General features: G+C 38.1%; 1 protein-coding gene across 3 annotated transcripts; it reads left to right on the forward strand.

Moving 5' to 3' along the window:
• The first annotated feature begins 458 nt into the window (after positions 1 to 458).
• Positions 459 to 13,649, forward strand: LOC126617961 (uncharacterized). 3 transcript variants are annotated; one of them, XM_050286043.1, is made up of 17 exons: positions 459 to 590; positions 717 to 813; positions 2,732 to 4,815; positions 4,896 to 5,417; positions 5,718 to 5,867; positions 6,367 to 6,752; positions 7,100 to 7,509; positions 7,700 to 7,752; positions 7,834 to 7,941; positions 8,009 to 9,750; positions 9,939 to 10,047; positions 10,265 to 10,439; positions 11,108 to 11,175; positions 11,315 to 11,427; positions 11,530 to 12,387; positions 13,070 to 13,166; positions 13,274 to 13,649. In XM_050286043.1, the coding sequence occupies exons 3-17, from the start codon at positions 2,742 to 2,744 to the stop codon at positions 13,288 to 13,290; spliced, it is 6,882 nt and encodes a 2,293-aa protein (XP_050142000.1). In that variant the 5' UTR covers positions 459 to 590; positions 717 to 813; positions 2,732 to 2,741; the 3' UTR covers positions 13,291 to 13,649. The 3 variants fall into 3 exon arrangements, with proteins under 3 accessions (XP_050142000.1, XP_050141999.1, XP_050142001.1); XM_050286042.1 differs by having other exon boundaries at positions 717 to 783; XM_050286044.1 differs by having other exon boundaries at positions 717 to 783; positions 8,024 to 9,750.
• The last annotated feature ends 394 nt before the right edge of the window (positions 13,650 to 14,043 follow it).

A 14,043-nucleotide genomic window follows, 5' to 3' on the forward strand; every position in this document is an offset into this window, starting at 1 on the left:
CTCTTTATGAAGTTATAAAAAGTAACTATTGCTCCTTCTATTTTCATGATAATACAGTAGAATATTATCATTAAATATATCTTGAATCTAGAATTTTATCACACAAAGAAGAAAGACAATTATCTGAATAAATATATAGTATAGTACATGGATAAAAGGACAAATTCATTATGTATAAAAGGAGATAATTTTACTTATATAGCCTTTTGTATCAACCAACTCCAGACACGTGTCAAGATCTGTTGAATTTTACAACTCGAATCACCCGCATGTCACACAACGCCCCTCCAAATCCCATCATCACCGTCCAATTAGGATAACCCAATTGTCAAATCAAGTCGTGAGAAGCCACGTGTCAATTCATACTGTCATACCAGTCAGATTTCAGCTAATGTACGAAAATACCCTCGGTTAACCATTTTTCCGTTTTTTTATTTTGAATTTTGCAAATTCGGTCAGCCAACACACACTCTCTCTTTCTCACTCTTTCATCTTCTCTCTCTTCGTGCAAGTCTTTCTCACTCTTCGCCTGTAGCTTCGTTGATTTCGCCGGAACCCTAATTCTATCCGCCGGGAACTCGAAGACTCCGGTATGATGAACTCCGACGGGTTTTCCATTTCGTGTGTTAGGGTTTCAATTTTCCTTGCTGATGCGTCGTTACCAATTGGGTGAGGAGTGTGATTGAGAGACTAACGCTTAGGGTTTTGGCTTGCAGATGACCGTACAATTGGGGAACAGTTGAGAGATCAAAGGGGCTGGATTTCTTCACCGGATGGAGGGAGGTAGCGTCTCTAGACTTCTTACTTCTTCTGGTACTGTTCATTTCCTCTTTTTTGGTTCTGTATACAGCTAGGGTATCTGTGTAAAATTAGGCCAAAGTAGTTCCTTGTTATGCTTCGAAATGGTGAGTTTTAAATAAAAAATTCGTGCTTTTTTTCTTCGTTTTTGTATTCGTACTTGGAGCTATTCGGAAATGCTGAAGCTTTAATCTTTGAAATTTCTTTATTAGTTTATCATTAATTGTGTGTAATTTATTTATTACTTTTGTACAATCTTTTAAGGTATTATTCAGCTGATTCTTTCTTTTTGTAAACAAAGCTGGATTTTGCCAAGGAACATGCATGTTTCGGAAATTGAAAACATCTGAATGCATGGTTGTGAGTTTAGTACACATTTTTAAGAATTACCGCAACTGGCTCTTCTTAGTAATCATTAACTGTTCGACGTATGGAAACCTAATCTTGAATGTAGATTTTGTGTTCTGCCATACCTTTACTTTGTATTTACAGGATTTCTCAAGGTCAGTGACCATTGCATATCTTCAGTTGTTCCTTTATTAACTTTTTAGTAATTTTTTTTTGTTAGAAGTAAATAATTCCCTCCTGACTTATAAAATAGTAAGAGAATGTTAACATTTATTATTGTACAATTGAATATTACTTTTTGCGTTTATGGAGGGAGTGACGGATAGATTCTTTATCTTTCCCTCTTACAGATGAGCCATTTAATCTATAATTCTACATGCTCTCCAAAATAGAATCTTGGGAAATCATCACTCAAAATAGTATGCTAGGATTGATGTCTTTGTGGTTTTAACGTGATTTTCTGTATAGATCAGTTACATATGATGTGCATTTATTTTCTGAAGTTTTTGGTTGTAGTTGATGAGATATCCCATTTTATTAAAAGTGCCTTGACCTCCATTTTTATTTTTCTTTTTTTTTTTTAGGTTTATGTATTATACGTTTTTAATTTTATAGGAATTTCTTAAAAAATGCACTTAAGAATCTGGTCAAGTGGAACTTCATTTGGTCTACCAATCAAGGGTTCTTAACATAGTAAGAGTTCCACTGGCTTAAAATTTATTGGCATGGAATTTATATAGCTATTAAAAAGTATATATGTCATGAGTACATTTCTACTGGCCTTTTTATATTATAATTTATTAAATTTTTTAGAAAAGCTGATTTTTTAAAAAGTGGAGCATTAGGTAATTGCCCATTACTGAATGTCGAATTTTAATTTTTTTTAAAAGATTATCTTTCTACTACTTTACCCCTATAATATTAAATTGTAGCTTTGATTTATTTAAGCAAGGGTATTTCCTGGTATTATGTAAGCTTTACCCTTTTTTCCTTCTCGCTTTATAAATAACTTTCTATTGTTCTTGTGCTAAGCATGATATGACAATCTTGTTTACTGTACAAAACTTTTATGTTTCATTTTTTTATTGATATCTCACATCATTGTTTGAATTGATTGAGGTTTTTGTTGGTTTTGTGTGGTTGTTGTATGTTTGCATTATCTCTTGTATATCATTTTTGTATAATTCACAAAATAATGTTCATGGTGTTTTTTTTTTTTGGCTCAATTTTAAAATTTATAAATTGTTGAAATTCAGATTGTGAGTGTCATGGATAGAGTTTGCAAACTGTCTGACTGAATTTTTTAAAAAAATTATGAATTTGAACATAATTGATGATAAATGGTTAATGAGCCACGCTTGCTTTGGGATGATTATCTGTTTGATGAGCAAGGGGATGTAGGGCTTCAGATTCTTTTCCCTGGTAGTGATTACTTAATGATTGTACTTGCTATTTACTTATTCTGCAAGATGGTGGTTGCAAAGCTTGAACATTTGGTCCATATACTTGCACATATTGTTGTCTATCTCGATTTAGCTATTCGTTTTATTTGTACTCTATCCCCCTGATTGCTGTTCTATTTTAGGGATACACCCATGGATTATGATGACAATGATCTTCAAAGCCACAATGTTCATTTAGCTGGTGAAGGGAGTACTAATTGTCCTCCAGTTTTACAGCCATATGCTCTTCCCAAGTTTGATTTTGATGATAGCCTTCAAGGGCATTTGAGGTTTGATAGTTTGGTTGAAACCGAGGTTTTTCTGGGCATAGAGAGTAGCGAACCTAACCACTGGATTGAGGATTTCTCTCGTGGGAGTAGTGGGATAGAGTTTAGTTCCACTGCTGTAGAATCTTGCTCTATATCAAGGCGCAACAATGTTTGGTCTGAGGCGACTTCCTCAGAATCTGTTGAAATGCTATTAAAATCTGTTGGGCAGGAAGAAATTATCCCCTCTGAGACAATTTTTGAGGAATCAGATGCCTGTAAGGAACTGAATTGCTTAACTGAGCAGATGGAGCCTAACCTGGATAATGATCATAAGATTCTTTCTCAAACTGGGAATGTTACAGTTCTACAGCCTACATTACAGCAGGGGGAGACTTCCAAAAACCTTTCTAGCTTAAAGGATGTAGGAGTAGATCAGCTTTGTGCTGATGATTCACAAACCCGTGAAGGTAAATTATTAGTTGATGGAAATTCAAATAACTTGGAACCAAATGATCTTAGTGGAAAGGACACCCCGCATGTAAGTGAAGGGAGTCCTTTTGCTGATGGGAAATGCAAAGGTGTAAATCAGATGGAATTGGAATATGTGGTTGATGAACCTCCAGATAAAAAAGAAGATTCCTCTGCTTCAGGAATGCAAGTTGATTATATGATATCTGTGCAAAATATTAATACAAGTGATGAGTTGAGTAACAAAGATGTCCAAGATAATTTAAAAGATATCACTGAAGAGAATCCAGACGGTCATGTGTTGAGCATAGAGGCTCAACATGTGAATGAAAAAGTAGTTGAAAAGGCTACCTGTTATTTGGAAAACCCTCATTGTTCATCGTTTGAGGTGGAGTCTGTGGAACGAGGAATTGCTAATCAAGAAAATGTTATTAGTGTGGAGGAACCGTTGGATATGATACTGCAAGAAGATTCTGACTTACATGCCCTGGGTGAATGCAGTGACAGGGAAATCTCTGGAGTTGATGCTGACACCAACAAATGTGAAAATGTGGTCTTGTTTAAAGGCATAGATACTGGTGGTGATCAATCAGAACCAACCACACAGAGCTTATCACCTAGGGCCTATGAAAATAAGACTAGCTGTGCAGTTGAGACTAGCAACAAAAATGCTGAAATTTCTTCAAGTCTAGATCCTATACTGAAAGGGGATTCTGACTTACATATGCCGGATGGATTCGGTGACAGGGGGTGCTCTGAGGTTCCTGCGGTGACCAACAAATGTGAAGATGCAGTCTTGCTTAAAGATACGGGTACTGGTGGTGATCATTTTAAATTGAACACACATGATGTATCACCAATGGTTAACAGAGGCGATGATAGGTATGCAGTTGAGGTCACCAACAGCAATGCTGGTATTTCTTCAACTCTAGATCCTAAACTGAAGGTGGATTCTCAATGGAGTAGCTCCAAGGAGAATGCATTAGAAAGTGGTTTCCAACCAGATAGTGGGACTTTGGTCAGAACATCCGAGGCTTCGATTGAGGAAAATGATGTCTCTAAGGATGGAAGTAATGAAAATAGGGAAGTTCATTGTAACTTGACTGCAACATCTTCTTCAGCTGAAGTATTTAGTGAAGCATATGTAACTGGATCTTCTAAAAGTCCTCGTGATGCTTTTGGAATTTCTAGAGAGAAATTGAATGCTCACGGACATGTATCACTCTCTATTCTTGAGGAGTCAACTCAAATGTGTGATGATAATAAAGTTTACGGGGAAGGCAATGTTGGTGATGGACCAGATGGTAACCTGGATCTCCCTTCCAGTGAAAAGGATAGGATACAATTGCTCAATGATTCGAATGGTAAAGATTTGAAGTTTGATGGATCTGTTGTTAAGGGATCTGGATCCTCGCCATTGTGTGAAGGTAGCACAGATAAAGAGCTGATTGTTCCAATCCTAACACATGAAACTGATGGTAATGAACCAGGTATGTTATGAAGTTGAAACTTTGAAAGGAAATAAATTCAAATCCATTAAATATACTAACTTGGATTCTTTCTCTTGCAGTGGCCAACCTTTCCCTGGAAGATTCGAATTTGGCTTCTTGTGGCACCACGAATGCTGCTCCCTTGTCTTCAGGAAATGGTGTAGCCAGCGATATTGTTAGCCACTCAGAGGTTCAAGCAGCGCCTTCTTCTGCTGCAGGATCACACTGTGACAAAAAAGAAGAAACTGCCAACGAAATGACTAAAGATGCAAGTTTTTCATGTGTAGTGCCACCTCCTTCTGTAGAAACTGGGCTAGTTTCTGTTTCCGAAGCGGAAAAAGGTGTTTCTGGACAGTCGTTGTGCAAAACAGTTGATCAGTCTCTGCCTGTTACAGACAGTTGCAATAAAGAGTGCCAAAATGAACCACAAAATGCAGTTGTTAATGAAGTTAGCAAGAGAAACACAAATGAGAGGGAAGTTGCTTCAGATCAGTGTGAATCTTCTGCAAAAGAGGGTGGTGGTGCTGAAGCTATTGTCTTTGGAAAACAGGATGGCTCAACCATAAAAGAGAGTTCTGAAAGGGCATCTGCAAATGTAACAGGTGAGAGTTTTACATTCACTGGTCATCATCCTCTTTCCTTTTTACGTATCATCTCTTGCCGCTTTAGGTTATGTCCAGTCAACTTGTCTTCCTGGGGCCTGATCTTTTTTCACAAGTTACGAATGCTATTAGTGTGGCTTGAACCTCAGACTTCCTGGATATAACTGCAATGTCTAACTTACAGGCGTTTCTTCTTTTGCTCTTGTTATTGTTTGTGTTTCATGAAATAAAAGTTTTGTCCTTGCTCCTTTCTCTCCATTTGTGTATTGATGTTTTAGAATGATTTTTGCTATTATGCAGAACCAATTATGGATTCTGACACACGGACTGGGCCTTCAACATTGGTAGAAGTGTGTGGTGGTACTGCTAAAAATGTAATGAAAGACACTGACACTTCTGAAGTATCTCAGGATAAGACTTCTGCAGAGGCTATTATGCCCAGCATTAATTGTGAGTAATTTAATTTGATTAATCTTGAATGAGTTGTCAAATAACAAAAAAGATAAACCTTAAGTGAATGTAGTGAGCCTTCACATTTTGATTCTTTGTGATACTGTAATGAGGCTATTGCAGATAGAATGGCTTTGAGGCACATTGATAGTTTTAGTCATTTTTCATTCAGTTTCTATTGGTGGCTCCAACTCGTGATTTTTTGGCTTTGAGTGTTTATGGGAAGAGATGCTAATGTTGGATAAGATGTATTAGGTTTTTTTAATTTAAACTTTTTGCAAGTTGAAGACTTTAGTTTTGAGGGTTGGTTTCAAATTGCCTGTTTGGATTAGATAGAAGAGAACATATAAATGAAATGCTAGGGATTTAATAAGAATGTAGCAGGAGTGATATACAACACTGGAAAAATAGTTCTTTTTTACACCCACTGTTGTTACTTACAATTCATTTTGGCTTTTTCTTTCTTTTTCTTTTCTGATTGTTATATTTTGTTTTGCAGGTGACACTTCTATGATTTGTGAAGCTTCTATTTGTTCGGCTTCTTTGCCTGAATCTCATGCTAGGTTTGTTGCGCCAGAAAGTGATTTAAGTTCTGTTGGTCCAAACAAAACTGATTGTGGTCCAACAAAGGTTGTTGAAACAATTGAGCTTTCTGAGACTAAGCATGATTCAGGTGATATCAAGGGGCCGAAAATTCTGAGTGCCCCAATTTTGGACAGTGTTAGGGATGGTGACAATCATTCTCCTAATTCCTGGAATCCAAAAGGAAATGATGCCTCTAAGGATTTGAGAAATGGCACTTCGGATGTGAGTTTATTTACAGATTTGCCGAAAGGGGAAGCTGCCAACAAATTGCAGCCCGTTCCTGCTATTATACCTCCCAGAGTATTATTTATAACCTTATTGTTGTTTATGTTTATACTAAATAATACTTGTGTCTTTGATCATTTTATCTCTTGACATATATATTACTTTTGGGGATAAATATATACGCTTATTTCTGGCCATAAGTATGTACATTTATAGTTATAAATGTGCTCTGATTTCAACATTTCAATATTCCGATTTAGAGTTATTTTGCAGATCTCATGTCTTTGATAGTTTATATTTGTTAATAGATGTATATATTTTAGGGGATTGGGGAATGCTAGCTATAGATATATACATGTATAGTTATTGATATGTCTTTACACCGATTTTTCAATTTTCTGATTTAGAAATACTTTTTAAAGTTAGCAGAGGTGTCTATTCAAAATTCTGGTTCAGGCCAGCTGGATGCAAAAATCTCACAAGTTGCACAGGGTGCTTCCAAGGGTACCCCTGAACGGAAAACAAGGCGAGCATCTAGCAAGGCAACAGGTAAACAGAGTGCTAAGAAGAGAAGTGTGCAAGCAAGAGGGGACAGATCGAGCAGTGTGTCCCAAAACCAATCTGGAATTTTCCAGCTTGTGCCACCTAGTGAGACAAAGGCCTATGGGCATGTGGATGGTTCTGTAAAACCCTTTTCTGTTCTTACTACTTCCACATCTAGTTTGCCAGATCTAAATACTTCTGCTCCACCATCTGTAATATTTCAACAGCCGTTCACTGACTTGCAGCAAGTGCAATTACGCGCTCAGATCTTTGTTTATGGTGCTTTAATGTGAGTCTTGTTGCTTAATGTATATTTCTTGTACCAATGTTCATTTTTGGGGGCTTTTATCATAAATTGGAATTGCATATATTACCAAATGTTGAATGCATTAGTCATTGTCTATTTTACTCAGAAGTTCAGAGAAATTTCATTTCAAGACAGTAAATAAAACATGTGTCTCTTTTAAATTTCTCTGCAGTCAAGGAATAGCACCTGAAGAAGCTTATATGGTGTCAGCATTTGGGGGACATGGTAAGTTAATTTGTTCTCTGCCCTATCGTTTCACTATTGCTACAAATGTTTAGTAACTCTGAAATTATGTTCTTTTGTTAGATGGTGGAGGGGGCATGTGGGAGAATGCCTGGCGGGTGTCCATAGAGAGGCTACACAGCCAAAAGTCTAGTCCGGTTAATCCAGAAACCCCTTTGCAATCACGTTCTGGTACTTTCTATCATTTTAAGCTGTTTGTTTCTCTGTTGATTTGATCTAGTGTCTAACTGTACTTCAGACCTGAGGTTTACAGGTTCTAGGGCTCCTGACCAAGTAATTAAACATGGTGCATTCCAGAGTAAAAGTATTCCCTCACCTCTTGGTCGACCCAGCTCGAAGGGCACTCCACCAACGGGTAGCCCAATGATACCTATTTCATCACCGCTTTGGAGTATTTCTACCCCTGTTTGTGAGGGCCTGCAATATAATTATCAGCAGGCACTCAATCCATTGCATCCTTTCCAAACACCACCAATAGGGAACATATTTGGGGGCCATAATGCTACGTGGATTCCTCAGGCCTCCTTTCGGGGTCCCTGGCTTGCTTCTTCACAGTCTTCTGCAGCTCAAGCCAGTAACCTTTTTTCAGCATTTCCTAGTACAGAAGCAGTGCAGTTGACTCCTGTAAAAGAAACATCTCTGCCACAATTGCCTAGTATGAAGCATGTTTCCTCTGGTCCTTCTGCTCAGACTGGGGCCCCAACTAGTACTTTTGCAGGGGCGTCTGCAGTGTTTGACCCCAAAAAGGTGTTAGCATCACAGGGCCAGCATTCTGCTGACCCTAAGCCTAGAAAAAGAAAAAAGACTTCAGCTTCCAAGGATCATGTTCAGGTTACTATGCAAGCTCAATCTCAACCCGAGTCAGCTTTAACACTTGCTGGTAGTAGTAGTCTGTCTACATCTGTTGCCATCTCAACCCCAAGTACCATTGTGTCTAAGACCATGCCAGAGAAATTGATTATGTCTGTGTTTCAGATGCCTTCCACTGGTCACCTCAAAAAAGCAGATCAGGATTTGGAGCAGAGGGCAACTTTATCAGAGGAGACTCTTAGTAAAGTTAAGGAGGCCAGGCAACAGGCAGAAGAAGCTGCTGCTTATGCTGCTGCAGCTGTTAGTCACAGCCAAGAAATTTGGGATCATTCGGATAAGCAAAAAAATTCCAGATTGATATTAGACGTCGAAGCTAAGTTGGCATCTGCTGCTGCAGCTGTAGCTGCCGCGGCTGCTGTTGCGAAGGCAGCAGCTGCAGCTGCCAATGTTGCATCAAATGCTGCATTACAAGCAAAATTGATGGCCGAAGAAGCCTTGGTTTCATATAATGATGGGAATGCAAGCCAAAGTCCTGTGCCCATTTTAAGGGGTGAAGATGGAACAAATAGTTCAACTTCGATCCTTGTTGCAGCTAGGGAGGCTGTTAGAAGGAGAGTTGAAGTTGCATCTGCAGCCTCAAAGCGAGCTGAAAATATGGATGCTATTGTAAAAGCTGCTGAGCTGGCAGCAGAAGCTGTATCACAAGCTGGAATAATTGTTGCTATGGGTGATCCTTTGCCATTGAGTCAGTTAGTAGAAGCTGGTCCAGAGGGTTATTGGAAAGTACCTCAAGTTTCTTCAGGACTGGTTATGAAATCCAGTGGCATGTCAAGAGAACAGTCAAATTTAGTTACTGTTGGAGAAGATGCTGATACTTCTGCTAGGGGTTCTAAAGATAGACAATCAGATAAGCATGAAGCACAGCTGACTGCACATGAGAAGTCACCTATTCTGAGAGAGGTAAATAAGGAATCAATGGATGATCAATTGAGGCGGGGTGTAGGAACCACGGGGTTTGATACAGTCATTGAAAAGGGGTCAATAGGACCAAAAGGCCGCAATGTTTCTGAGATCATATCACACTCTGCTTTGATTACTGTCGAGAATGATTTTGAAAAGGAAGCAGAAGCATCTGAAGAAAGCAGCATCAAGGAGGGTTCTCTAGTAGAGGTATGAAGCTGAGGTGTGATCTGATATGGTTTGGAGTTTTTCTTTTCTAAAAAAAATAGAGATTAGCTTTTTTCCGTTCACTGGACTGTTTACAGCAGTTTATATGTTCATGTGCCCACTTTCTTGTGAAGCTTGGCATTTCTATGTGCTTTATGGCCGTAGCATAAAATTGACTTGTTTTCTTTTAGGTTCTCAAAGATGGGGCTGGATTTGGAGAAGCCTGGTTTACTGCTAAGGTATTGTGTTTGCAGGATGGAAAAGCCTGTGTGTGTTACACTGAGCTTCAGTCAGATGAAGGTATACCACCTCAACATGCCTTGCCTCATGTTGGTGTTACCAGTTTCTTTTAAGTGATAATTTCATGTTGACTGTTTATCATTAGGAGTTTGTTTGGTTGGATGCATTTTGTTAATCATATATTTCATAAATAGAACTCTTCGTTATTAAGATGTTATGCCTATTGCATGTGCATGGTCACTTACTTTACACTTGGTTTCTCATCTACTTGGTTCAGGGAAACTGCAGGAATGGGTGGCACTTGAAGGTGAAGAAGATAAGCCACCAAAGATACGAATTGCCCGCCCTGTTACTGCTTTGGGACACGACGGAACAAGGAAAAGGCGCAGAGCAGCGATGGCAGATTATACTTGGTCTGTTGGAGATAAAGTTGATGCATGGATACAGGAGAGGTAAGCGCAAGTTATAAAATTCAAAACAATTGATTGCTCTTGCAGAGAATCTTGCTAGAGAAATTTTTATATGAAGATTAATATAATTATACTGCCTGCAATTTCCTTTAGCATGCACAAAAAGATTTAGGGCTTGTTTGGAATTGCTTTTAAAATGGCTTAAAGCGCTTTTTGTGAAAATGTTTTTGGAATCAATCTTTAGTGAAAATTCAAGTTAATCATGAAAAGCGCTTGAAGTGCTTCCTAAATAAGCACATAATCGGTGCTTCTTGTAGGAAGTGCTTTTAAAATCTATAAACATTTTCTTGAAATGCGTTTTCAGTCATTTTAAAAGTACTTCCAAATGAGCCCTTATATTTTGTGAGTTGCTCTTTTGATTACTAGACTAATTTTGCTTTGCAACTCTCCTTTATTTGGATATACCTTCCCTACATCTTTCTTCACTATCTTAAGCATGCCTAGTCTTGGGTTTCAGAGCAACTTGGTAGAGTTGATATATTAGATATTAGTGCATTTGGTGATTGCAAACTCGCATTCAGTCGTACTATTCTTCTTGCATACCGTGATTTTGATGCTGTTTTTCCATTTTCCACATCTGTTTTTTGGACTTTTCATTTGATATTATTCCATTTGCAACACATCACATGTTTATTTACTTATTTTTTCAGCTGGTGGGAAGGAGTTGTCACTGAGAAAAACAAGAAAGATGAAACTATATTAACTGTCCACTTTCCAGGTGTGTATGAATTGTTATTACTGTTATTTTCTTGGGTGGGGTTGCTTTCATTAAGTCACTTCATCTAAATGCTTGCCACTGTACTATTTGAAACTTACTGTTAGTTGATCGGATACTCTACTCTTATGAATTCTTACAGCTCAAGGGGAAAAGTCAGTTGTTAAAGCTTGGCATCTTCGGCCTTCTCTCATTTGGAAGGATGGCAAATGGGTTGAATGGTTTAGTGTGCGAAATGACACCTCCTTCCTTGAGGTACTATGTTTATATAGCTTCATGCTTTAATATCATATGATTGTTGAAAACTTCTCTAGTCAATTTTATTTCTATTTTACTGATGTGCAATTTGATGTTCAGGGTGATATGCCTCAGGAAAAGCGACCCAAATTGGGCAGTCCTGCAGTGGAAGGCAAAGCGAAGGATAGCACATCAAAAGGCATTGATGTTGTTGACTCAGGGAAACCTGTAGACCCAAGGGTACTGAATTTATCTGCAAATGAAAAGGTATTTAATATGGGTACGAATACCAGAACTGAGAATAAGCTTGATGCAACCAGAACAATTCGAACAGGGTTGCAGAAGGAAGGATCAAGGGGGGTTGTTTTTGGTATTCCCAAGCCTGGAAAGAAGAGAAAATTCATGGAAGTTAGCAAACATTATGGGGAAAATGAGAGTAACAAGACAAATGAAACTAGTGATTCGGTGAAATTTCCGAAATACTTGATGCCTCAAGGATCCCGTGGATTGAAAAATACATCTAAAATTGACAAGAGGGAAAAACAAGTGGCAGAATCCAAGCTAAAGGGTCTGAGATCTGGAAAGCTGCAAAGTTTGACAGGTAAATCTGCCGCACAGAAGGACAACCTCTTAACAGATGCACGCAGTGCCTCTGATGGTTCAAGTGAAATGGACAATACAGGAAAGATCAAAGATTCTGTAAACCGTGCCGAGGGTTTATCCGGAAAGCATACCCTATCACAAACAACACAGGGCCAAATTGAATTTTCTTCACTAGCTCCATCATCTGATTCTTCATTTAAGAAAGTCTCCACTTTAACTGCTAAATCTCGGGCAAACAAAGGAAAACTTGCACCTGCTGGTGGAAGGTTGGGTAAAATTGAGGAGGGCAAAGTGTTTAGCGGAAATCCAGCAAAGTCGACTGCTGAAGTTGTTGAGCCTCGTAGATCAAATCGCAGAATTCAACCTACATCAAGAGTAAGCATTTGGATATATTTTGGTCTCTGTTTTGCATATAGATGCTTATTCGTTTGTTATGATAAACATCGCGGTAAATGGTTTATCAAGTCTTTAGTCTGATTATATCTCAATCTGAGGATGGTTCCCTTGGTTATCTGCTACTTTGATATAAAGTTGGTGATGAGCAGAACTTGTACAGGATGTTTTTGGAAGTTGAATTGCTAATTGAAGTGTAGGTTTGTAAAATCATTAGTAAATTGGAAAAATCATTTCGACAACTATTAAGTTTTATACAAAAACACTAAAGCGGTCAAATTTAATAAAAAAAAAAACCCCATCCATCAACTTGTCAAGCTCTAATTGATTGATTGCTGTGAAATTCTTTTGGTGCCCTTCTCTTGTTACAAAGTAAGCTGGGTTGTTTCCCTTAAGTATTGAGTTTGAAGTGTTTTCGAAAGTGCTATGTTATCAAGGGCTTGCATGTAAAATGCCCCTAAATTTTCTTCCAACATCTTTCTGATTTAAGAAAATTGTAGTTACTTTTATTGTTCATATTATAACATTTTCCTTCACTCGTTGGTATCCATGTACAACATTTATGCTAGCTTTGGTGCTTGTTCACTCGTTGGTATCTATGTGAACACTCTCTTATTTTATATTCAAAACTGTAAATCTGAGATGATCACATTGTTGGCCACAGCTACTAGAAGGACTGCAAAGCTCGTTGATCATCTCAAAGATTCCTTCTGTTTCACATGACAAGGGCCACAGAAGTCAGAACCGGAATGCCTCTAGAGGTTAAATTTTATCCCCCAGGGTTTTTTTTCTTTGCGGATAATTTGCAGCACATATATTCTTGTTTTTGTGAATGTGATTGTGTTTTCTGACCCCTTGATTGTGACAGGGAATAACAATGGTTAGGAGCAGCTCTGCAGATGATGGATTCCAGTCTGGGGATCGTCAATTATTGGATGACCAGGCCAACATGCTCGGGCGTAGTTGTGTATATTTATCATAGAGGAGGATAAGCGTAGAGATGAAAATTCTTGCTTCCTTGATTTCGGTCAGTCATAAAATGTAGTTGGTAGATGTTTATAGCCATTTTAGTTTACAAATTATGGTTTCCGTAGGTGGTCTCTCACCCAGATAGGTTGTATATGGAAAATTATCCATTTAGTTTGGCTTGTAATGCAAGGAAGGATTTCAGATGATTAATCGTATAACCTGTTACTGTTTTGTCCATTTGGATATTTAATATTATGTCATCTCATTCGTCGACATTATGCATAGCATGGGTATAATCTGGTTAAAATATTTATTGTTCCAACCATTCAATGCCACGTAGTATTGAAGAAAAATCTGATTTCTCTGTCGAAGTTTTGATGTTTGAGCTCTATTTTTCTAGTCTAGGTTGAAATTGTTGATGCACAAAATCAGTGAGGACTTTGGTACAATAGAAAGTGGTAAGTTTGTGATCTTCGCTAGATTGCTCCGGTCACTAGTGTAAATAAGTATGTAAATGGCTAGGGACAGGGAAGCAAACACAAGATGTACGTGGTTCACCTAAATTGATTACGTCCACGGAGTAGAGGAGTTCTTATTAATTGTGAAGGGTTTACACAAGTACATAGGTTCAAGCTCTCCTTTAGTGAGTACTAGTGAATGATTTAGTAC

The sequence above is a fragment of the Malus sylvestris genome, chromosome 4, assembly GCF_916048215.2.
Source record: "Malus sylvestris chromosome 4, drMalSylv7.2, whole genome shotgun sequence".
Lineage (NCBI taxonomy): Eukaryota > Viridiplantae > Streptophyta > Magnoliopsida > Rosales > Rosaceae > Malus > Malus sylvestris.

What these genes read in the sequence shown, in the direction of transcription:
- LOC126617961 (XM_050286043.1), top strand. Translation starts at nt 2,742, where the DNA reads ATGGATTATGATGACAATGATCTTCAAAGCCACAATGTTCATTTAGCT. An exon ending in TATTATGCCCAGCATTAATT is followed by an intron (nt 5,868 to 6,366) that starts GTGAGTAATTTA and finishes TTTGTTTTGCAG; the next exon opens with GTGACACTTCTATGATTTGT. An exon ending in CTGCTATTATACCTCCCAGA is followed by an intron (nt 6,753 to 7,099) that starts GTATTATTTATA and finishes TACTTTTTAAAG; the next exon opens with TTAGCAGAGGTGTCTATTCA.